Raw genomic sequence first — 26,168 nt, forward strand, 5'->3', positions numbered from 1 at the left:
GCAGGCCCACACAGCCTGACCGCACAGCCCTGAGGAAACGCGCTCCCGCGTGGTGCGTGGCGGGGCGATGCGAGCAGGCCCACACTGCCTGACCGCACAGCCCTGAGGAAACGCGCCCCCGTGTGGTGCGTGGCGGGGCAATGCGTGCAGGTCCACACAAAGGGGAACCGACTTTTAAAAATTACTGAGCACTGAAGAGGAAACAGCAGTTTTAGTGAAGGGGCTCAAGGTGAAGAATCAGAACAGATGGCTTCAGTTGAAACTGATTTAATGTAGGAAACAGGAGAGAATCACAAAACTACTCTAAAACAATTCCTCCCTAAAGCCCTCTGAAATAAAAATAAACAAACTTCTAAAATGAAGTCAACACAGGCAGTGAAAACAGAATGAACACTGTCAAAAACTGAATTAACAATTAAGGAATTAACTGCAGAAATGATCACTATAACACAAAGCAAAAGGAATGGAAACTTTGAGTAAAAAATAAGAAACATGAAGTCGAACCTAAGAGCTGTAATATAACAGGAGTTCTAGAAAGAACAAGGGAAGAGATAAAGAAGAGTTTTTGCCCAGTCAAGATATCACTAATATATGAAGAAGCAGCCCTCACCAAAAAAAAAGGAAAGGAAATGATTCTTCGAACAGGTAAGAACTCAAAGTACAATTCATTCACCTTCTCTAAAAAACTACTTAGGAAAGTATGGTAGAATCCAGCCAAATGAAAACTGAAACAGAATAAAGATCTCAAGACAGGGAAAGAAAAATACCTAGGAAGTGACCAGCAATAAATCTAGGAAAACTTATAGGTAGATGCATTTTCGTGATAATTTGATTATGCACTGTACTACAATTTCTAGAAAGGACTATTTGAAATACAAAAATAGCATACTGTAAGGAAGAAGCCTGAATCTCAATTTCCAAATTACTTCAGTAAAATAGAGGGAGTGGGGAAAGAGACATTAAGGTGCAAGAATGGCATTATTTCCTATTATTTCATTCTCCTGAGAAATATAGGATTAAATATGGCATAAAATCCCAATCAATTCAGCCAAATTGCTAAGACTCGCTAATAAAAGGACAGTAATAAAAATACAATATAATTACAATAATAATCTTATGGTATTTTGTGTGGATTTGACAAATTTATAATAAAGTAAAAGAAAGTAATATATATATATAAAAAAAAAGCCCAGAAATTTTTGAAAGAAAGAAAAGGGAGAATTTTTCCTCAATACAATCAATAAATCAATCAATTGATCAATCCTGAATCTGTAAAGCAAAACTTTAAAACTTCCAGAAGATAACATAGGAGAAAATCTGGGTGACATTAGGTTTGACAACGGGTTTCTAGATACACCACCAAGAGCAATCCATGAGAGAAAAAACAGAAGCTGAACTTCATTAAAATTAAAAACTTCTGCTCTGTGAAAGGCACTGTTAACAGAATTAAAAGACAAGCCACAGACTGAAAAAATATCTGCAAAACACATTATCTATCTGATAAAGACTTGTGTCCAAAATACAGAGAGAACTCTTAGAATTTAACAATAAGAAAACAAACAACCCAATTTAAAAATGAGCAAAAGATCTGAAGAGACACCTCCCTGAAGAGGAAATATGGACGGAAAATAAGCATATGAGAAGATGTTCAACATCACATGTCACTACAGAATTAGAAATTAAAACAACAAAGAAATACCATTACATACCTCCTAGAATGGCTAAAATCCAAAACACTGACAATACCAAAGGCTGGTGAGGATGTGGGGCAACAGGAACTCTTGTTCATTGCTGGTGGGAATGAAAATGGTGCAGCCACTTAGGAAGACAGTTTGGCAGTTTCTTAAAAAGCTAAACATAGGCTTAACATCCGATCTGGCAATAGTGCTCATGGGTATTTACCCAAAGGAGTAGAAAACACATGTTAACACAACCTCTATTCATAACTGCCAGAAATCAGAAGCAACCAAGATATCCTTCAATAGGTAAATGGATGAATTGCAGTGCATTCATATAATGGAATGTTTTTCAGTGATTAAAAAACAAACAATCCAAAAAAAAAAAAAGATACATCAAGCCATGAAAAGACATGGAGGAACCTTAAAGTATATTGCTAAGTGAAGGAAGCCAGTCTGAAATGGCTATATACTGTTTATGATTCCAACTATATTACATTCTGGAAAAGGCAAAACTATAAAAATGGTAAAAAAGATCAATGGTTTAGAAGGAATCAGTGAATAGGTAGAGCACAGGGCATTTTTAGGACAGTGAAATGATTCTGCATGATCCTGTAATGGTGGATACATGAAACGCATTTGTCAAAACATGTAGAACTTTACAATACAAAGAGTGAACCATAATGTAAACTATGGATTTCAGTTAATAATAATAGATCAACTGATGGTTCATCAATTGAAACAAACGTACCACAGGAAATCAAGATGCTAATAATAGGGGAAACTGGGCAGGGGATGGAGCTCTGGTGGCGCAATAGTTAAGCGTCCAGCTGCTCCTTGGAAATCCAATGGGGCAGTTCTACTCTGTCCTATAAAGTCACTATGAGTCAGAATTGACCTAACAGCAATGGGTTTGGTTTTTGGTTTGGGCAGGGGAATAGAGGATATTTAGGAACTCTGCACTTTTTGCTTCATTTTTCTGTAAACCTAAAACTGCTCTAAAAAATAAAGACTTAATTATTTTAAGTAAAGTATTATAATGAAATGCGCAAAGACATAGAGATAGAAAACCAAAATGGAAGAACACGCTCAACATTTCTCAACCTGAAAGAACTGATGAAAAAACTCAAGCATTGAGTTGCAATAGTGAAGGATATTATGGGAAAAACACTAAACGACGCAGGAAGCATCAAAAGAAGATGGAAGGAATACACAGACTCACTATACCAAAAAGAACTGGTCAGCCATTTCAGGAGGTACCATATGATCAAGAACCGATGGTAATGAAGAGGTCCAAGTTGCACTGAAAGCACTGGCAAAAAACAAGGCTCCAGGAATTGATGGAATACCAATTGAGAGATTTCAACAAACACATGCAGCACTGGAGGTGCTCACTCATCTATGCCAAGAGATTTGGAAGTCAGCTCCCTGGCCAACTGACTGGAAGAGATCAGTATCTGTACCCATTCCAAAAACAGGTAATTGAACACAATGTGGAAATTATCTAACAATATCATTAACAGCACACACAAGTAAAATTTTGCTGAAGATCATTCAAAAGTTGCCACAGCCATACATCGACAGGGAACTGCTAAATTCAAGCCAGATTCAGAAGAGGACACAGAACAAGTGATATCACTGCTGAAGTCAAATGGATCCTGGCTGAAAGCAGAGAATACCAGAAAGATGTTTACCTGTGTTTAACTGACTGTGCAAAGGCATTCGACTGTGTGGATCATAACAAATTATGGATAACATTGCAAAGAATGGGAATTCCAGAACACTTAAATGTGCTCATGAGGAACCTGTAATTAGAACAAGAGGCAGTCATTTGAACAGAACAAGGGGATATGGTGTGGTTTAAAGTCAGCAAAGGTATGCATCAGGGTTGTATCCTTTCATCATCCTTATTCAACCTGTATGCTGAGCAAATAATCCAAGAAGCTGTACTATATGAAGAAGAACACGGCATAAGGATTGGAGAAAGACTCCTTAACAACCTGTGATACACAGAGGACACAACCTTCCCTGCTGAAAGTGAAGAGGACTTGAAGCACTTACTGATGAAGATCAAAGACCACAGCCTTAAGTATGGATTATACCTCAACATAAAGAAAACAAAAACCCTCATAACTGGACAAATAAGCAACATCATGATAAACAGAGAAAATACTGAAGTTGTCAAGGATTTCATTTTACTTGGATCCACAATCAATGCCCATGGAAGCAGCAGTCAAGAAACCAAATGACCCAATGCACTGGGGAAATCTGCTGCAAAAAAAAAACCAAAAAACCAAACCCATTGCTGTCGAGTTGATTCTGACTCATAGCGACCCTAAAGGACAGAGTAGAACTGCCCCATAGGGTTTCAAAGCAGCCTCTGCTGCAAAAGACCTCTTTAAGGTGTTACAAAGCAAAGATGTCACCTTAAGGGCTAAGGTGTGCCTGAACCAAGCCATGGTGTTTTCAACTGCCTCATATGCATGTGAAAGCTGGACAATGAATAAGGAAGACGGAAGAAGAATCAATGCCTTTAAATTATGGTGCTGGTGAAGAATACTGAATATACCATGGATTGCCAGAAGAAGGAACAAATTTATCTCGGAAGAAGTACAACTAGGATGCTCATTAGAAGCAAGGATGGCAAGACTTCATCTCACATACTTTGGACATGTTATCAGGAAGGATAAGTCCCTGGAGAAGGACATCATGCTTGGTAGGGTAGAGGTTAAGCGAAAAACAGGAAGACCTTCAACGAGATGGACTGATACAATGGCTACAACAATGGGCTCAAGCATAACAATGATTGTGAGGATGGCACAGGACCAGGCAGTGTTTGGTTCTGTTGTACACAGGGTCGCTATGAGTCGGAACCAACTTAACGGCACCTAACAACAATAATTATTTTAAAGTAAGAAAAAAATATATATATATTTTTAATAACCTTGGTGTTCACCTAAAACAAACTGGTCATAAAATAGTAACAGGCATGATTACACATATAAATTTTAAATTTCTATGTAGTGAAAAACATAGTAAACAATTTAAAAGACAGAAGTATTTACAACCATAACAGAAAAATGGGTAATATCCACAAAAAATAAACAGCTCCAACAATCAGTAATAACAACAAATAACCTAACAGAAAATGGGCAAAAAAAGAAAATTCAAAGAAGTAATGTAAGTAGCCAATAAATACAAAAACAGGCTCCATGCCACTAGAAATGAAGGAGACTAAAGATTAAATTCAGCTTATATTTTTTACTAACCAAGGTTTTAAAAAAGAGGAAAAATAGGGTTTCTCCTGTTTTGTGAGGAAAGTGTAAATTAATATAGCCTTTTTGGAGGGCAATTTGGCAGTATCTATCAAAGATTTAAATATGTATACTCTTTATGACCTATGAATTCCATTTCAATCAATCATTCTTAGAAAAATAACAGAAAAAACTCAAAAAGGTATATTATAAAGATGTTTGTAGCTACAATGTTTACAAGAGTTAAAAAAAAAAATGAAATGTTCATTAAAAGTGAAACAGTTAATTCCAGAGGCCAACTCTTCAGACAAAGATTAGACTGGACTATGGGACATAAAATGATACTCGTGAAGAGTATGCTTCTTAGTTCAAGTAGATACACGAGACTAAACGGGCAGCTCCTGTCCGGAGGCGAGATGAGAAGGCAGAGAGGGTCAGGAGCTGGTTGAAAAGACACACAAAATCTGGGGAGGAAAGGACGAATGTGCTGTCACAGTATAGGGAGAGCAACTAGGATCACGTAACAATGTGTGTGTAAATTTTTGTATGAGAAACTAAATTGAATTGTAAACCTTCACTTAAAGTACAATTAAAATAAAGTAAAAGCCATAAGGTAAAAAAAAGAGTAAAATGGTTAAATAAGTTATGGTGGATTCAAATAATGTAATACCACCGTAGTTGTTAAGTGGCATTGAACTAGAGCTATGTATACTGACATGGAAAGATCCAAACAGGGAACAGGTTATAGTAGAACATGGACAGCATTACCTTTGTTTGAAAACAAAACAAAAAAATATGATATGCATTATATGACAAAGATATATATATTCATACAATGAATGAGAAGAAAGAGCTGCAGACATCTATTAATAACTGGAACATGGAATGTACGAACTATTAAGTCATCAAAAATGAAACGGAATGTGTAAAGATCGAAATCCTAGGCATTAGAGAGCTAAAATGTACTGGTATTGGCCATTTTGAATCGGATAATCATATGGCCTACTACGCTGGGAATGACAAATTGAAGAGGAATGGCTTCACATTCACTGTCAAAAAGAACATTTCAAGATGTATCCTGAAGTACAATGCTGTCAGTGATAGGGTAATATTCATATACCTACAAGGAAGACCACTTAATAAGACAATCATTTAAATTTACACAACAACCACTAAGGCTGAAGATGAAAAAATTGAAGATGTGTACTAACTTCTGCAGTGTGAAATTTATCAAACATGCAATCAAGATGCACTGATAATTACTGGTGACTGGAATGAGAAAGCTGGAAACGAAGAATCGGTAGTTGGAAAGTATGGTCTTGGTGATAGAAATGACGCCGGAGATTGCATGATGATAGAATTCTGCAAGACCAATGACTTCTTCATTGCAAATAGCTTTTGTCAACAACATAAATGGCAACTATACATGCAGACCTCCGCAGATGGAATACACAGTAATCAAATCGACTACATCTGTGGGAAAAGACTATGGAGAAGCTCAATATTATCAGTCAGAACAAGGCCAGGGGTCGACTGTGGAATAGACCATTAATTGCTCACATGCAAGTTCAAGCTAAAGCTGAAGAAAAAAAGAGCAAGTCCAGGAAAGCCAAAATACGACCTTGAGTATATCCCACCTGAACTTAGAGAGCATCTCAAGAATACGTTTGACACATTGAACACTGATGACTGAAGACCAGATGAACTGTGGAATGACATCAAGAACATTATACGAGAAGAAAGCAAAAGGTCACTGAAAAGACAGGAAAGAAACAAAAAACTAAAATGGATGCCAGAAGAGACTCTGAAACTTGCTCTTGAACTTAGAGTAGCTAAAAGCAAACTGAAGAAATGATGAAGTAAGAGAGGTAAACAGAAGATTTCAAAGGGAGGCTCAAGAAGACAAAGTAAAATATTATAATGGCACGTGCAAAGACCTGGAGTTAGAAAACCAAAAGGGAAGAACACACTTGGCATTTCTCAAGCTGAAAGAACTGAAGAAAAAATTCAAGCCTCGAGTCGCAATACTGAAGGATTCTATGGAGAAAAGATTGAATGACGCAGGAAGCATCAAAAGAAGGTGGAAGGAATACACAGACTCACTGTACCAAAAAGAACTGGTCGATGTTCAACCATTTCAGGAGGCAGCATATGATTAAGAACTGATGGTACTGAAGGAAAACGTCCAAGCTGCACTGAAGACACGGGCGAGAAACAAGGCTCCAGGAAATGACAGAATAAATACCAACCGAGGTGTTTGTTTCAACTAACGGATGCAGCGCTGAAGGTGCTCACTCGTCTGTGTCAAGAAATTTGGAAGACAGCTCCCTGGCCAATCAACTGAAAGAGATCTAGATTTGAGCCCATTCCAAAGAAAGGTGAATTTGGAAATTATCAGATAATATTAATATCACACACGAGTAAAATTTTGCTGAAGATCATTCAAAAGCAGCTGTAGCAGCACATTGACAGGCAACTGCCAAAAGTTCAAGCCAATTCAGAAGAGGACGTGGACCAAGGGATATCACTGCTGATGTCAGAGAGATCTGGGCTGAAAGCAGAGAATACCAGAAAGATGTTTACCTGTGTTTCATTGACTATGCAAAGGCAATGGACTGTGTGGATCATAACAAATTATGGATAATATTGCCAAGAATGGGAATTCCAGAACACTTAATTGTCCTCATGAGGAACCTGTTTGTACACAGACCAAGAGGCAGTTGTTGGAACAGAACAAGGGGATACTACGTGGTTTAAAGTCAGGAAAGGTGTGTGTCGGGGTTGTATCCTTTCACCATATTTACTCAATCTGTATGCTGAACAAACAATCCTTCCAACATATCAAGAAAAGCCAAGCTATATGAAGAAGAACGGGGCATCAGGATTGGAAGAAGACTCATTAACAACCTGTGATATGCAGATGACACAACCTTGCTTGCTGAACGTGAAGAGGACTTGAAGCACTTACTGGTGAAAATCAAAGACTATAGCCTTCAGAATGGATTACACCTCAACATAAAGATAACCAAAATCCTCACACTAGACCAATAAGCAACATCATGATAAATGGAGAAAGGACTGAAGTTGTCAATGATTTCATTTTACTTGGATCCACAATCAACACCCATGGAAGCAGCAGTTAAGAAATCAAACGACGCACTGCACTGGGCAAATCTGCTGCAAAAGATCGCTTTTAAGTGTTGAAAAGCAAGGACGTCGCTTTGAGGACTAAGGTGCACCTGACCCAAGCCATGGTGTTCTCAATCGTCTCATATGCATTCGAAAGCTGGACAATGAATAAGGAAGAAAGAAGAAGAATTGACTCCTTTGAACTATGGTGTTGGCAAAGAATATTGAATAGTCTCCCAGAAGAACGAACAAATCTGTCTTGCAAGTACAGCCAGAATGCTCCTTAAAAGCAAAGATTTCGTCTCACATACATTCAACACGTTACAGGAGGGACCAGTCCCTGGAAAAGGACATCATGTTTGTTAAAGAGGAGGGTCAATGAAAAAGAGGAAGACCCTCAACAAGATGGACTGACACAGTGGCTACAACAATGGGCTCAAGCATAGCAAAGACTATGAGGATGGCGAAGGACCAGGCAGTGTTTGGTTCTGTGGTACACAGGGTCGCTATAAGTTGGAACTGACTTGACGGCACCTAACAACATAAGCATAGAAAAGACAAGAAGATACAAACCAAATGATTACTACTCTGGATAGGGGTAGTACAGGATAGACAACGACTTATGTTTTTCTTTATATAAATAAATAAAACAAAAGAAAGCATGTTGTGGTAAAAAATGAAGGATTAGATTAGAGCTGCCTTACTTGAAGCCCTGGCGGTGCAGGAGTTAAGAGCTACAGCTATTAACCAAAAGGCCGGCAGTTCGAATCCACCAGCCTCTCCTTGGAAACCTGATGGGGCAGTTCTACTCTGTCCTATAGGGCCGCTGTGAGTCAGAATCGACTCAACAGGAACGGGTTTGGTTTTTGGTTTGTTTGTTTAGCCTTTCATCACCCTTCAAAACTTAGTTTTTGTGATTCTGCACTAGAGGTCACAACCCATACAGAAATCCCTACTGGAGCAGGAGGCTATGCAAAGTAGTGCATTAGGGTGGTTGGAAGATAATAAGAAATGATAGGGGCCCTGGTGTCACAATAGTTAAGTGCTTGGCTGCTAACTGAAAGGTTGGCAGTTCAAATCCACCAAGCTGCTCCATGTGAGAGAGATGGCAGTCTGCTTCCAAAAACATTACAGCCTTGGAAACCCTAAGAGGCAGTTCTACTCTGTCCTATAGGGTCACTATGAGTTGGAATCAACTCCATGGGAAGTGACTCCATGGCAACGGGTTTGTCTGGGTTTTTTTTTTTTTTTTTTGGGGGGGGGGGTTCTCCAGCCAACTAACACTATGTGAGAATGGGCACCTAGTGTGGACAGACCTTCCAACATATCAAGAGACACCAAAAATCCAGGTGTGCATTTAAAATCTTCCAATTTTTAAATGCTAGTCACTAAGACAAAATATTTAAACGAGTATGTGGGACAAGACGTAACTCTTGGAGGCGGTATATGGTGATGGTTTAGAGCATGGTTTTACAGCCCGACTTTTCCTTGGTCACTTACTGAAGGTGCCACAGTTACTCAGCCTCCCCTGGCACATAGTAATTGCTCACTTAATGTTAGCCATTCTTCTTCCTATTATTGTTGTGTGTTCTTATCATGGGATCCAGTTCTCTGCCACAAGCTAAGGGCTTCTGTTCTCTCTGATGTTTTTCATCTTACATCAAGTTTGATTCAACTGGATCACTGCAGTCAAAAACAAGGTAGCACAACTTCCTATTTCCCCTCATATATGTATCTTTCTTTTAAGAAAACAGAAAATCTACAGGCAAATGAACAAGTATTTGCTTGTCAGCTTGTCACTCAATTAGAAAGTGTGTGTAATTTTATTTATGTAATCAGACAGACAATGATTAGAACAAATAAACAGCCAGCTATAATAACTACATTAATAATCACTGATCATAAAAAGCCTAATTAGCGTTTCCAATGGTTTGGCTACAACTGAGCACCTCGGAGTTTGTCAAAAATTCCCGTGCTCGTGTCCTAGCTTGGGAGATTCTGATCTGTCCTGCCTCCGGGCAGGTTTGTGTATGTTCAAAGCTCCCTGGGTAATGGTGATATGCAACCAGGTCTGGAAACTATTAGTAGAGTTTAGAGTCTAGTATCTGTGGATCCTAGCTCTGGATCCCAGAGCCAGCAATTTATAGCTCCATGATTTTGAGAAAGTTATCTACTCTCTCTAAACTAGCTGCCTTATCTGTAAAATGGAGACATAACAGCACCACTCCACAGGGTAAGCCCCCAACAAATGGCATTTTTTATAGTTCCTAGTTTTACCATGCTGTGTCCTCTCTGATATAAAAGGCAGCCTCTTCAGGGTTTCTTGTGTTTATTTAAAAAAAAAAAAAGGATAATTATTGTTAGAATCCAAAGACAATATTACACTTGCCAATAAACTTTAACAACTACATGATCATTTCTAATGCAAAATAAAGTAAGTAGCCAACAATCTTCCCAGAACCTGAGGTAATGTGCAATTGTTTGTATATTACATTAAAATACAAATTTTCATTTTATCTTTCTCTTCTGAAAATACATAAATTTCAAAGGGAAAGCAAAAGGGAAGGAGAATAAAATAACCATATCACAACTTATGACTCAAATATTTTATGGGTATTTAAACCAAATGGACAAATCCCATAAAACTGTACAATACAAAGAATAAACTTAACTGTATGCAAGTTTTAAACAATCAACCAGAGCTCTGAGGGATCCCGGGATGGCATGCAGACTGTAAGAAATGAATCTAGCTGTATTATAAATGTCTGCTATGACCTCCCTGAAGACGACGGCGGAAGACGTATATGTGTGTTAAGTACGACGGAAAACTGTTTTGACTATATACTATAAGCCTAATGACAAAAAGAGCTGTACTTAAACACTGCACTCTAGTTGGAAGAAACTTTGCAACCATCACAGAAAACAGTATAACATCTATAAAATATAAACAGCTATAGTAAAGATTGATAACCTAGCAGAAAATGGGCAAAATAAAAAAAAAATTCAAATGAGAAAATAAAATGTAACAAAACTTCGAAAACAAAGTTTATATCTGACTTATAAAGCATTTTATCATTTATACAAATATCTTTTTAAACCTCACAACAACCCTGTGAGGTAGGCAGGAAGGTATTTTATACCCATTTTACAGATGAGAAGATTTAGGTTCAGAAAGATTAAGTCATTTATCCAAAGTTATGTCGTTAGAAAGAGGCATAGCAAGGAACAGAGCTCAGTTATTCTGACACACTTAGTTAAAAGGACCAAACCAAAACAAGCCCAGTGAGCGTACATGCATTCATATACATATAGATGCATACGCCTCCCCTGATAGAAATTATGTTCCTGAAAATGGGAATAAAAATAGAATCTTACCTTCCTAGTCAGCTAATTACAGTTTCAGAGCCTCCTCTTTTTAGTTTACTCTCTAATAGAGAAAAATCCCAACTTTAGTTTTCCGCTTCTCTTCCATTATTTGACAAACACGTAGCGTTTTATAAACCAAAACTGAAAACAGGAGCCTCTGTAGTTCATTTTTTTGAACAGTAAGCAATCTACAGATAATTCCAATAAACAGTCTCTACTTCATATATGTTACAAGCTTTGAATTCGTATGTTTCTTTTTTCCACAAGGATAACCTCTTCAGATAAAATTTCAGTTACTCAAACCAAAAGAATCCAACTTGGATGGTAACTCAGAACTAGAGTTACCCTGCTGCCGTCTTTTTGGCAACTACAAGTTTTAATATAAAGGTTAGCACACTTGTTCTTGACCTTTTTCCTGCTCCATGACATCTCTGGGACGCGAAGCGCTCTCCTGGGCAGCAATGGCTAATCAGAGGCAGGGGAGAGAATGTGGGGGCGGTGAGGCAGCGCAGACTATGGAAGTCCTGAGATGCTCCCCGTGCCCTCGTGGCTTAGCCCTCTTCTGTGAGAACCACTGATTCAGAGAGCAGGTCAGACTGCCAGGCCTCTTTCACCCCTTTACTTCAAGAATAGTGCTTCGAAATAAAAACTAAACATTACCTCTGGTTTGCTTACATACATCCTTGATGAAACTGAACCAGTCCAACCAAAAACTTAGACGGAAAGTTAGCTAGTCACCATCTGAAGTACCTGACAAACCCCTTATTATGTGTCTACAGTTTGGCTCCACCACTTGTGAAACCTGGACTACAATAAAATCTAATTATAAAACAGCCCTTCACAGACTAAAAGAAGAAAATGCATGTGCTCTTAACAAAAAGCTGTACATAAAAGTCATTCATAATGTTATTCTTCAACAGAAAGGACAGATATGTATAAGCTCATTTAAATACAATCAAAACAATATCCAAAGTAAAGGAGCCACCTAAAATATAGCAACAAAGTATTAATTCATTTTGTAAACATCTGGCTAGATTTCTGTGAAACCCTGCCCTCTCCCCTCTAAGGATTCATCATCTAGCCATCAGATTAACAAGGACTCTCGCAAACTCACGTTCTCTTCAGATGGGAAATACTCACTTCAGAAGTCCCTTCTGATCATTTCTGACTCCAAAGCAAGCCAGATTATATAATAAACAGACGTTGAAAACACAAAAAGTATATACATGTACATACACTTATACACATGCATATGTATGTACACAGCTACTAAAATGCAGAATCACAGATTAACACGGGTATAAAGGATCACAAAGATATGACTATAGACTCACCACAACAGAAAAATTACTTGTATTTTTTAGACTCTCCAGAGCAATATCCCTATCTCCCCCCTTCCAGCTTTACCACCCTAAACAGTGGAATTTCTGAGACATCAAGCTATCAAAACCAAATGTGCATGGTCTTGAAGCCACTTCCTTACAAATGTCTTCATATATCAAAACACACATTTGATAACAATTAAGCCTTCCCTTAAACTTCTATTAACTAAACACTTTAACCTGCAAAATACTGTGTACTTTTTTCCTCTGATCATTCTTACATTTCTCTACAATTCACATCTGCTTAAAATACAGTGACCAAAACTGGACACGCTGCTCAGAAAGAGAGTAGTTTACTTCAGCCAAAGATTAGACAGGCCCATAAAACAAAATGAGACTAATGGGGCACATAATGGGGTACAACAGCCCAGGGACAAGAACTAGAAGGCAGGAGGGGACAAGAAAGCTGGTGATAGGGAACCCAAGGTTGAGAAGGGAGAGTGCTGACATGTCGTGGGGTTGCTAACCAATGACATAAAACAATACGCGTACTAACTGTTTAATGAGAAACTGTTTGTTCTGTAAACCTTCATCTAAAATACAATAAAAAAAATTTAAAAAAAGACAAAGAGAGTGGTCTACCATAAAAAAAAGAGAAAAGACGAAATCCTTGACCTTGGATGCCATATTCATGCAAAAAGATTTCAGTATCATGGTGACTTTTTACTGACTCACACTCAGCTTGTGGTCAACCACAACTGCCGCTGTCGCCCCTCTTTACTTATACCTAGGCTGTCCTTCCCCATCTGCTGTTTATATGGCTGGGTTTTCCTCCCTCTGCACACCACTCTGCACTTTTTCACTAAGTTTCATACATGTACCTCCCCATTCATCACAGTACTGAACAGAAATGTCTGAATCTGAAGTTTTACCTAAAAAATATTAGGAATAGGCATCTGAAAGTACATAATAACTAGCACACACTGTAATTCACAACAGATAATGGCATTAAGGACAACTTAGACAGTACTAACGTCTACCAGAAACCTACCTCCATGGGATGATCACTCTTTATCAATGCTATTCGTGCCCTTTGCAAGGAGCCGTCCATTAGCTTGTGAAGTCTTAGAATTAGCTTTCGTAAGCCCATCTGTTTCAGGGCTTTGTCTACAAATGGTCTATAGATAGAAGTCCGACAGTGTCTGCTGAAGCCCACTTCTGTACTGCTGTCTGGGGCTCCCCATCCAGCCGACTCCTCCTCAGACTCGAGCCGTTCAAGCTTCTTCGACACACAGTCCTGGGACTGGATGTCAGCACTGTTCTCTGGAGGCTGTCTGATTTCCTGTCCACTCTGACCAGAGATGTGTTCTCCTTCACTCTCATCTGCACTGCTTTCCAGCTCTTCCAGGTCTCCTGGGTCATGTCCCTCATCTTCTGTTTCATTGTCTTTGGATGGTCGAGGAGAAGGGATTTCAAACACTGGCCAGCCAATGTCTGACAAATTCTTGATGCCCAAAACAGTGCCCATAATCCTTAATTTCTGATTTAAGTCTTTTGTGATGTTTAACCACAAACAGAGTGCCTGCACCCTGTCCTGGAAGTCCTTTGCAGCATATTTTTCGTAGTCCTTTTGAAGAGCCTGTAACGATGGATAAAGTGCCTCTATGTACTCTAGCAGCTCCATTATCCGTTTTACCTGCTCAAATGAGACCCTCTGGCGTTGGAGATGCTCATGATATGTTGAGTAACCCACAGTCTTTGTTTCGTGGGGGGCTTTGCATTGCCCTCCTACTGAAGTACCATTAAAACTAGCTCCATTTCTAACAAAGGTAAAGCTCCCATAGTTAACTTTGAAAGTAAGGATTTCATTGATGATGTCAGGGATGGCTTGACGGGCTGTGTATAAAAAGAGGTCCTGGTCATTAATGGTCCGCCCTGCATGCCAGGCTTGGAGCTCCAACCAGATCAGTTCGTTAGATCGGTTAAACCAGAAAGCAGATGTATTTTCTTGTCCTCTTTGCTCCCTGTCCTTCTTCTTTGAGACTGAGGTAAGCTTTAGAAGGAGTCGTAATGTTTCAAAAAACTTTAATCGATCTGCTGGACAGTCGGTCCTAGAAGTCTGGCGTGCAGTTCTGGCTATAGGCATGGGCACAGACACTGGAAGCTTAGCATTGCTGCAGCCAAGGCTGAGGTAAGGCTTATGGAGATCCACATCTGGAATCGATTTTTTTGGCAATGACCCACTCACTGAGTCTAACATGAATGAGCACTGTACGTTCTTTTTATGATCACGCTCTGTTGTTCGAAGAGTTGCTCGGATCTTTTTCTCCTGCTTATAGCTGTATTCTTCCACGTTCTCCACTGTTTTTCCAGTGTCTTTATGTGGAGGCTGATATGCTGCATTCATTTTTTCTATTAAAAAAAAAAAAAATTCTATTACTCTACCATAGGAAGTTATTCTGGATAGTTTCAATAAAACCGATATTCGCACGTGCTTATATTTTCAAGTTGTCATTGGTAAAAAGAAAATACATATTCTGATAATTAAATGAATCAAAATATACACACAATATTTCTCTTTAAAATTTTTGAAAGACTTTATCCATTTTCTCTGCTATATTCACCACTATTAACCTAAAACTAGATCTTTACCTCTACACTACAAAACGTAGTTACCCATTGAGTCGAATCTCTCTAAGTAATCACCTACAACTCAAGAAGAGAGACCACAGAACACTGGTACACATCCAAGAAGCCCTGCAGGCGTAACGGTTAAGAGCTCCGTGCTGCTAACTGAAAGGTTAGCAGTTCCGATCCATCCAGCAGCTCCGTAGGAGGATGACCTGACAATCTGTTTCCATAAAGATTACAGCCTAGGAAACCCACAGGGCAGTTGTACCCTGTCATATAGGGTCACTAGCAGTCGGAATCGACTTGACAGCACCTAACAACAACATGGTACATCCACGTGATGATGTCTGATACACAGGTCAGGAGAGAATCCAGACACAGATTTGGAAGTTATCACACACAGAGATACTACTCGATGCCATGAAAGCAGATACAATCATCTAGGGAAAGTCTGCCAAAGAGGAGCAATGAGGACCTAGACAAGAATGCTCTATCAGCTAGTATGTGTGTCCAAATACATGATTTTTAGTTAAAGGACAAAAAAAATTAAATAATGAAAAACATTTTTTTTTTAGCTTACAGCTTTGGATTAAATAGCAAAAGCCTTTATAAAACTAATGTAATGTGGTGTTATTGATATGGCCACAGAAAGCTGGCATACAATTTATAATTTGACAGTGATCACAGCAAACAGTGCAAAAGTATTACTTTGTTTATATAACTCATATATGTTCTTTTAATTCATGATTTAAAGGTCCTAATGGAAACAAAGGGTTAATGGAGAGGCGCTGGGTAACCTGGGCCAGTCCCAGAGGTACATAACTCAATGCTGTATTTACAAAGAGGCTAATATTCAAAGCATGAAAGCATTAAAAGATGCAACCTCCCAGCCTTGCTCTTCATTCCAGCAATTAATAAGGCTGAAGGGAGAAAAAAAAGCCACAATCCCATTTTCTATGTACATAGAATCACACTTTGGAAGGCTTGAAAACTAATTTTTGTAGGCTACATACAAATCTTTTACACCTACCTTACAACATACAAAATATTATATTGCACAATTTATTGTAACGTTCTTGATTAAATAAAGCTGGTTTTAATATGGTAAAACCTGCAAAAGCCGGAACATGTGTATGGTGGAAACCCGTTAGAGAAGGAAAACTTACATATTTTCCACTAAAACAAGTGACAGGAAAGTGGAAAGACAAAACTGTCTGGTATAACAGGAGACACACAGACCAATGGAATAGAACTGTGAACACAGAAATAAACCCACACATCTAGGGTCAACTGATTTTTGACAAGGGTGCTAAGTCCATTCTATGGGGAAAGAAGAGTCTCTTCAATAAACAGTGATAGGAAGATGATTTTCACACGTAGAAAAATGAAACAGGATCCATGCCTCACACCACACACCGGAACAAATTCAAAACGGGTCAAGGATCCAAATACACAAACCAAAACCACAAAATTCTCAGAAGGAAATGCAGAGGCAGCGCAGCCGGGTCTAGCTTTAACAGTGGATTACCTAACAAAATAACGAAAGTACAAACAGTGAGAAACAAAATAAATCAATAGCACCTTCTAAAAATTACAAATTTTGCTTCATCAAAAGGAGCCCTGGTGGCACAGTGGTTAAGAGCTCGGCTGTTAATCAAAAAGTCAGCAGTTTGAATCCATCAGCTGCTCCTTGGAAACCCTATGGGGCAGTTCTACTCTGTCCTATAGGGTTGCTCTGAGTCAGAATCAACTCGACAATGCGTTGCTTGTTTTTTTTTCAGTTCATCAAAAGACTTTACCAAAAAAGTGAAAAGACAAGCTACCAACTGGGAGAATATCTTGGGAAACCATATGTCTGATAAGAGTCTAATAAACAAAATATATATAAAACTTCCACAAATTAACAACAAAAAGAAAAATAACCCAATCATAAAATGGGCAAACGACCTGAACAGACATTTCACCAAAGAGGACATTCAAATGGCCACCAAACACATGAAAAGATGTCCAATGTCATTAGCCATCAGAGAAATGCAAATCAAAACCACAACGAGATACCATTTCACGCCCACTACGATGATAAAGATTAAAAAAAGAAAATGTTGGCAAAGATGTAGGGGAATTGGAACCCTCGTCCATTGCGTTGGGAATGCAAAATGGTACAGCTGTTGCAGAAAACAGTGTGGTGGTTCCTCAAAAAAGTCAAAATAGACCTACCATCCAAAAAACCAGAACCAAACCCACTGCTATCGAGTTGATTCTGACTGACATATGACCCAGCAATTCCACTCCTAGGCATACACCCAAAAGACTAGAAAGCAGAGACTCAAAAAGAGACTTGTACACCAACGTTCACTGCAGCACTATTCACAACAGCGAAAAGGTGGAAACAACCTAAATTCCCATCAACAGATGAATGGATAACAAAACATCGTAGATACAAACAGTGGAATACTACCCAGCCAGTAGAGGAAAGGAAGTCTTGATGCATGCTATAGTATGGATGGAGCTGGAAGACATTATGCTGAGTGAAACAAGTCAATCACAGAAGGACAAATACTGTATGACCTCACTTACATAAAAAGACAAGAATAGGCAATATATAGAGATCAAAGTTTATCAGTTGTTACCAAGGGTGGGAGGAAGGGGGAAAGAGGGTATTAAAGGAGATGGAAAAATCACGTTAAGGGTAGGGTTGCACAGCTGCTTATTGTATTGTTGTCAATAAATTGTAAACCTGTAAAAAGTTGAACTGGAAAGAGCTGCATGATAAATAAATTTACAACAATGACAAAAAAAAAAAAGAGTAGCTGCTGAGGCTGCTTATGTACAACCAAAAACCTCATAGGATTTGGTCCCTTGGTTTTCAGGTTTAGGGTCATGGTTTCACGGGACATTCCAATTAATAGGCCTTATAAAGTGTTTAGTGCTTTGGTTCTACCTCCTAGTTCATTGCACAGTGCCTGGGGTCTTAAAAGTTTGTAAGCATCCATCCAAGTCACGACAACTCGTCTCTATTCATCTGGAGCAACAGAGGAAGATGGAGAGTCAGGAATAGCAAGAGGATATGGAATGTGTGCCTAATTGCCTTCATGAACAATGGCCTCCTTTGCCATGAGACCAGAAGAACGGAACGGTGCCTGGCTACCATTAATGAACATTTTGATCAAAGATTCTATCAAAGAATCCTGATCAGAAGGGGGAACAATGTAGAACAGAATTTCAAACTCTTATGAACTCCAGACTATCTGGAGCCACGGAGACTGATGAATCCTTGAAACTATTGCCCTGAGATAATCTTTAAACCTTAAACCCAAAATAAGTACTGAAGTCTTCTTAACACCAAACAGCAGTCTTGCTTGTTGTTGTTAGGTGCTGCTCAGTTGGTTCCGACTCATAGCGGCCCTACGTACAACAAAACAAAACACTGCCCAGTCCTGAGCCACCCTCATAATTGTTGTTATGCTTGAGCTCGTTGTTGAAGTCACTGTGTCAATCCATCTCCTTGAGGGTCTTCCTCTTTTTCCCTGACCCTCTAACTTTACCAAGCATGATGTCCTTCTCTAGGAACTGGTCCCTCCTGATAACATGTCCAAAGTATGTGAGACAAAGTCTCGTCATCCTTGCTTCTATCCTCGCTTCTAATGAGCATTCTGGCTGTACTTCTTTCAAGACAGATTTGTTCGTTCTTCTGGAAGTCCACAGTATATTCAGTACTCTTCGCCAACACCATAATTCAAAGACATCAATTCTTCTTCAGTCTTTCTTATTCATTGTCCAGCTTTCACATGCATATGAGGCAACTGAAACCACCATGGCCTGGATAAGATGCACTTTAGTCCTCAAAATGACATGTTTGCTTCTTAACACTTTAAAGAGGTCCTTTGTAGCAGATTTACTCAATGCAATGTGTCGTTTAATTTCCTGACTGCTGCTTCCATGAGTGTTGATTGGGGATCCAAGTAAAATGAAATCCTTGACAACTTCAATCTTTTCTCCGTTTATCATGATGTTGCTTATTGGTCCAGTTGGGATTTTTGTTTTCTTTATGTTGAGGTGTAATCCATACTGAAGGCTGTGGTCTTTGATCTTCATCAGGAAGTGCTTCAAGTCCTCTTCACTTTCAGCAAGCAAGATTGTGTCATTTGCGTATCACAGGTTGTTAATCAGTCTTCCTCCAATCCTGATGCCCTGTTCTTCTTCATATAGTCCAGCTTCTTGGATCACCTGCTCAGCATACAGATTGAACAAGTATGTTGAAAGGATACAACCCTGAAGCACAACTTCCTTGACTTTGAACCACACAGTATCCCCTTGTTCTGTACAAACGACTGCCTCTTGGTCTATGTACAGGTTCCTCATGAGCACAATTAAGTGTTCTGGAATTCCCATTCTTTGCAATGTTATCCATAATTTGTTATGATCTGAACAGTTGAATGCCTTTGCACAAACACAGGTAAACATCTTTCTGGTATTCTCTGCTTCAGCCAAGATCTCTCTGACATCAGCAATGATATCCCTTGTTCCATGCCCTCTTCTGAATCTGGCTTGAATTTCTGGCAGTTTCCTGTTGATATACTGCTGCAGCAGCTTTTGAATGATCTTCAGCAAAATTTTACTTGCGTGTGATATTAATGATATTGTTAGATGATTTCCACATTCTGTTGGATCACCTTTCTTTGGAATGGGTAAAATATGGATCTCTTCCAGTCGATGGCCAGGTAGCTGTCCTCCAAATTCCTTGGCGCAGATGAGTGAGAGCTACCAGTGGTGCATCTGTTTGCTGAAACATCTCCACTGGTATTCCGTCAATTCCCGGAGCCCTGTTTTTCACCAATGCCTTCAGTGCACCTTGGACCTCTTCTTTCAGTGCCATCTAGTAAACCTGTAACTAGTAAAAAAAGTCTGCCTTGAGGATTATGCTCTTCTAAGAACTATCCGTACAGGATCAAAGTGACAACAGCAACTTGAAAGATTAGATAGGAATCTTAGAGGGTAGTAGAGAGTTTGTGTTAACTGAGGAGGCACAACTCAGAAAAGGAGCGTGAGAGTGGTTGCACGACTTAAAGAATGTAATCAACGTCACTGAACTGTACATGAAGAAGTGGCTGAACTTGTACACGCTTTGCTGTGTATATTCTCAATAACAAAATAAATTTAAAAAAAAAAAGAAAGAAGTATTAAGATTGCACATTGTCAAAGGCAGAAAACTGACAAGATCTAGAAAAACAAGGCAGTCCCATCAATTTCCAGCTCTCACAGGTTTCACTGTATTTGGATTACAGGGTGTGTAAAGTAAAGCAAAGACCTGAAGGAGGACAGAATGTGTAAGGAAGAGTGTTCCAGGCAAAGGGAAGAGGAGGAGGACAACTAATATGTTAAGGAGCAGCAAGGCTGGTGTGACCAGGTCAGAAAGAATAAGCGGGAAAACAGAAGATACGCTTAGAGAAGATGGAGGGACCTGTCACGATAGAGCCCTGTAGCCACTGTAACAGCGTTAGCTTTTACTTTTACATGAGAGAGAAAGCCCCTGGACGGGTATGAGGAGAGGAGTGACAGGATCTGACTTAGAATTTAATAGGACGTTCTGGCTGCTATGCTGAGAACATACTAAAGAGAAGCAGACAGAGCGACCATGAGGCTAGGCACGACCTCATCAACAGAGGCTGGGAATGGGGACTAGGAGCAGCAGGGGAGGTGGCGAAGTAGTCAACTTCTGAACGTGCCAATGGAGTAAATGAGGAGCATACGAGAAAGAAAGGAGTCAACAAAGACTATAAGGTGAGGGGTCTAAGCAACTGGAAGGAGGGGCTAGCCACTTACTAAAACACAAGACCGTGGGGGGACCGAGTTCAGGGGAAAACGAGGAGCTCATGAAAATTAAAATTATCAAAATTTAAATTGCCATAATTTCATAGTGATTTGTTGTTGTTGTTAGGTGCTGTGAAGTTGGTTCCGACTCATAGCGACCCTATGTACAACAAAACACTGTCCAGTCCTGCACCATCCTCACAATCACCGCTGTTTGAGCCCACTGTTGCAGCCACTGCGTCTTTTTCTCTGACTCTCTACTTTACCCAGCATGATGTCCTTCTCCAGAGACTAGTCCCTCCTGATAACATGTCCAAAGTACCTGAGACCAGATCTCGCCATCCTTGCTTCCAAGCAGCATTCTGGCTCTACTTCTTCCCAGACAGATTTGTTCCTTCTTCTGGCAGCCCATGGTATATAGTCAATGTTCTTCCCCAACACAATAATTCAAAGGCATCAATTCTTCTTCAGTCCTCCTTATTCACTGTCCAGCTTTCACATGCATATGAGGTGATTGAGAATACCATGGTTTGGGCCAGGCACACCTTTCAGTCCTTAGTGCTCGTGTAGAACCTGTACACAGACCAAGAGGCAGTCGTTCAAATAGAACAAGGGGATACTGCACGATTTAAAATCAGGAAAGCTGTGTGTCAGGGTTGTATCTTTCTGTCATACTTATTCAATCTGTATGTTGAGCAGATAATCTGAGACGATGGATTATATGAAGAAGAATGGGGTATCAGGATTGGAAGAAGACTCATTAACAACCTGGGATATGCAGATGACACAACCTTGCTTGCTGAAAGCGAAGAGGACTTGAACCACTTTCTGATGAAGATCAAAGACTACAGCCTTCAGTATGGATTGCACTTCAGCATAAAGAAAACAAAAATCCTCACAACTGGACCAATAAGCAACATCATAATAAACAGAGAAAATACTGAAGTTGTCAAGGATTTCATTTTACTTGGATCCACAGTCAATGTCCATGGAAGCAGTAGTCAGGAAATCAAAAGACGCATTGCGTTGGGCAAATCTGCTGCAAAAGACCACTTTAAAGTGTTAAGGTAGTGATTTACTAACTATACAAAAGTACAATCTTAAATAACTCCTCAGCTAAATTCTGTTACACATCAAAATATGAAACCGGGCCTAGTCAATGAGCTAATTCAAGAGCTAAACTGGTAGGTTATATTGGTCAGGATGTCATATTACTTTTTTTTTTTTTAGGTAATAAAGAACCAGTCATCCTTACCTAGATATCATATCACTGTTGTTACAGCTTGGAAAAGCAGAAGTTAGTACTTTGAAAAACAACTGTCTTTAACGTTCCTAGGGAAACAAAATTAGGAAAATGCAAAAAACGGAAAGATAGTTTTGTACAATCTAGCTGGCAAACACTGTAAAGTCTATCAATACAAAGAAATGACACATTGTGAGCAATGCTGAGCTCATCTTTGTCCTCTATGCCCAGTCCCCACCCAGATACCTCTCAGAGGCAACCACCATGACAGGTTTTGTTTTGGTCTTTCCTGTCTGATGTTACACACCTGCCCATTATGTATGGAAATCAAAATGGTGAATCATGTGATTACTGCAGGACTTGCATCTCCATGCAGGACTTGTAGTGTCCATTTTCAGAAACTTCTCTAGTCTACTCCCGGAGTGCATTTGCTAGGTCAAGGATACACCCATCATCAATCTGGTTGTTTTAATAAATCACTTCCCACAGGGATTGAGACAATTTACACTCCCACCAGCCTGTATGAATGCTACCATTTCCTCCCATCTCTGCTAGTACTTAATAGTACTCAGTATTTCAATTCTGTCAGGATCGGAGGACTTCAGTAGTTTAAAGACAGAAACTAGAGAGAGAGTAATTGCTGATGTTAAGTTATAAACTTGTAAGTCAAAATAAGTTAAAAACTACTTGCCACCAAGTCAATTTTGACTCATGGTGATGTCGTGTGTGTCAGAGTAGAACTGTGCTCCGTAGGGTTTCCAATAGATGATTTTTCAGAAGATCACCAGGCCTTTCTTCTGAGGTGCCTCTGGGTGGACTTGGACCTCCAACCTTTCAATTAGTAGTCAAGTGTGTTAACCATTCGCATGACCCAGGAACTAAATAAGTTATAAACTCTGTAAACGAAGTCTCTTATTGACAACTAAGGGAAGGAACCATTGTGGACAGTTTGGGCCCATCAGACACCATGTGGAGAAGAACTGAGGCTCCAGACACAGGGCTCCTGTCAAGCCATGACAACGATCTCCAGCCAACTGGGCCACTCCGGCTAAGACATCATGGACAGAGATGAGCTGTGCCCTGCCTGAACACCTGACCAACAGAATCGTGAGCACAATAAAAATCGTGAGCTCTTTTAATGCCACTACTTTTTGAGAGGTTTACTACACAGCAATTGAGAACCAGAAAATTACAAGTATCATTGGTGACTATGAGTTGGAATTAACTCAACAGCAATGGGTTTGGTTTTGGTTTTTTATTTACTTATTTATTAAAAAGACGAGTTCAACTATGAAAATGGCATAGGGGCAGCACCTGACCTCCTCTAACTTCACAAGGGGGAAGGAGAACCAAGATTAACAGATCCAGGCTAATTCCTATGAGGCGAAGGTCAGACATGCCTCCTCTGTCCTCCACCCTTACCAATTCTGACACCAACCATCCCTCTCACAGCACTCTCTACTTCTCTGCTCGGTTCCGTAATTTATTACAATGGCCACACAGACCTCACAGACAATACTCACGATTATGGGGTTTATTAGGAAAGTTAACAGGTTACAATTCAGGGTCAGGAACACTCAGGATAGAGTTTTTCCATCAGGACAGCCTCTTCTCAACCACCTCTCTCTGGCCCCTCTTCCTGTTTTTCTGCTGCCGCTTCTCACCATCTTCAGTGTTACAGATCTCTCTCTCTCTCTCGGTCTCCTGGTCCCAGGAGCTTCTCAGTGCAAGGATCCCAGGTCCAAAGGACACACTCCACTCTTGGCTCTGCATTCCTGGTGGTGGTGAGAATCTCTCCTTCCCACCTCTGGGATGGCTCATTTTAAGCCCAGCAGGATGCCAAAACTGACGGATCCCTTCGGAGGACCACAATTACCTTATTTGCACTGTCCCACCTAATCACTTGGGTGGGAGTTACAAGAACCATGGCAAGAAAGGCCACACAAAATCGGTCCATTGCACCACACCAACTTTGAATGTTGTATGTTTTAATGGTATGATTCAGAAAGCCTTTGCTTGCTGCAGTGAGAAAAAAATAATGCACTAGCTCTCATTCAGCCCTGGTGGCACAGTGGCTAAAGTGCTTGGCTGCTAAGGAAAGATCAGAGGTTCAAAACTACCAGTGGCTCTGCAGGGGACAGATGTGGCGATCTGCTTCTGTAAAGATTTACAGCCTTGGAAACCGTATGGGGAAGTTCTACTCTGTCCTATAGGGTCACGATGAGTCGGAATCAACTCAACGGCAATGGGATTTTTTTTTTTTCCAAGTTCTTATTTCCTTGGAAAGCTTTTTAAATAGAGCTGACCAATTAATTCTAAAAAGGTTTTCAAAATACTGAGGGACCTGTATATTATTGTGAGTCACATGCTAGTTTGAAAAATTGGTCTTCCTGACTCAGCCTTCAGGTCACAGCACAAACGTCACTTGTTGCACAAGTATTCCCAACCCCCAGGTCTCCTCAATACCCCCTCCTGTGTGTTCCTGAAGCAGCCTCTACTCACTACCCTCCATCCTGCTCTACCCCGCATTATACTGTACTGCCTGTTTATTTGTGTGCTTCCTACGAGAGATGGGACTAAGTCTTACTCATCATCTACAACAGTACATGGCCTGGGGAATCACTCAAACTCTGACTCAGTGGAAAGAATGAAGGAGAAATGAGGGAGGAAGGAAAGGAGTGAGGGGAAGGAGAGAGAAGAGGGGACAGAATAAAGGAAAAGAGGGAGAGGAAGGGAAGGAGAAAGGGTGGAAGCAAGAACAGACTTAACGAAAAACTATCTATGTTGGCAGCGTATACAGTGGGGACAAGGAAAAGGAGCCAGGAAAAGCTACAAGGAAACTTATACTCCTGGCAGGACAGGGCCAGGCTGGAGTCCCAGCTCCACAACTTAGTAGATATATGACTTGAAACAATCATTTATTCTAAGATTCAGCGTCCTGAAAATGGGGATACTAATATTAATAAGGATATATTAAATGATAGGTTTAATTTTGCTTTAATGCTAGAAAAAAGTAATAAATATTGGGAAAGGAATCTTTAGTATATAACAAAGATGACAGCTAATACTTACTGAACGTTTAATCTTCACATTAACACTATGAGACAGGTCTTTATTTTACAGATAAAGAAAGTGAGGCATAGATTTTGCATATATTGAAGGTGGCAGAACTGGGATTAGAATCCAGGTAATCTGGCAGCCAAGTCTGTGATTCTATTCACCACGCTGTACTCTAAGAGCCAATAAACTTTCAAGAACTATCCCACCATCACAACACAAATACCATATTATCAAAACATGGAATGACCCACATGCCCACCATGGGTGCTTAATTTACATCTTTTCTTGGTATTTATGAACCAGAATTTTGGCAAGAAATGATTCACCAGATGGCAAGTGTGTTAAGCTACGTTCTATTATATGCATGACTGGGACACGTAAAGCTAAAAATCACTAGAAACTCTGAGCTCGGTTTCCTCAACTGTAAAACGGACACTATTTAAGACCTACTTGGGTTATTATGATGAGATTTCAAAGATAATTCCTCTGAGGTGCTAAGCACAGTTCTCAGCACCTAGTAAGCACTCAACAGATGTCAGCAATAACCCTACAAATGCTGCCACGAATGACACATCACCATTTAAACTACACGCACAGGTTATTCTGACGCTCAGCCTGTCTGTGGACATTAGCTTCACGCACAGGTTATTCTGACGCTCAGCCTGTCTGTGGACAT

The 26,168-nt window shown here is 39.8% G+C and overlaps 1 protein-coding gene across 10 annotated transcripts in view; it reads right to left on the reverse strand.

Moving 5' to 3' along the window:
- Positions 1-26,168, reverse strand: part of MAP3K4 (mitogen-activated protein kinase kinase kinase 4) — a 171,518-nt gene that overhangs the window by 80,140 nt on the left and 65,210 nt on the right. For 9 of the 10 annotated variants that reach the window (XR_002823591.1, XM_012554726.2, XM_004368790.1 and 6 more), the window contains exon 3: positions 13,799-15,159. Coding sequence is in view for 9 of the 10 variants with exons in the window: in XM_012554726.2 (XP_012410180.1) it covers positions 13,799-15,159 (1,361 nt within the window). In the remaining variant the exon portion in view is untranslated. Of the gene's footprint in view, positions 1-13,798; positions 15,160-21,511; positions 21,574-26,168 lie in introns of those variants that run through there. The other variant, XM_023728607.1, reaches the window with a different exon arrangement.

This window comes from Trichechus manatus, unplaced genomic scaffold (genome assembly GCF_000243295.1).
Source record: "Trichechus manatus latirostris isolate Lorelei unplaced genomic scaffold, TriManLat1.0 scaffold00002, whole genome shotgun sequence".
Lineage (NCBI taxonomy): Eukaryota > Metazoa > Chordata > Mammalia > Sirenia > Trichechidae > Trichechus > Trichechus manatus.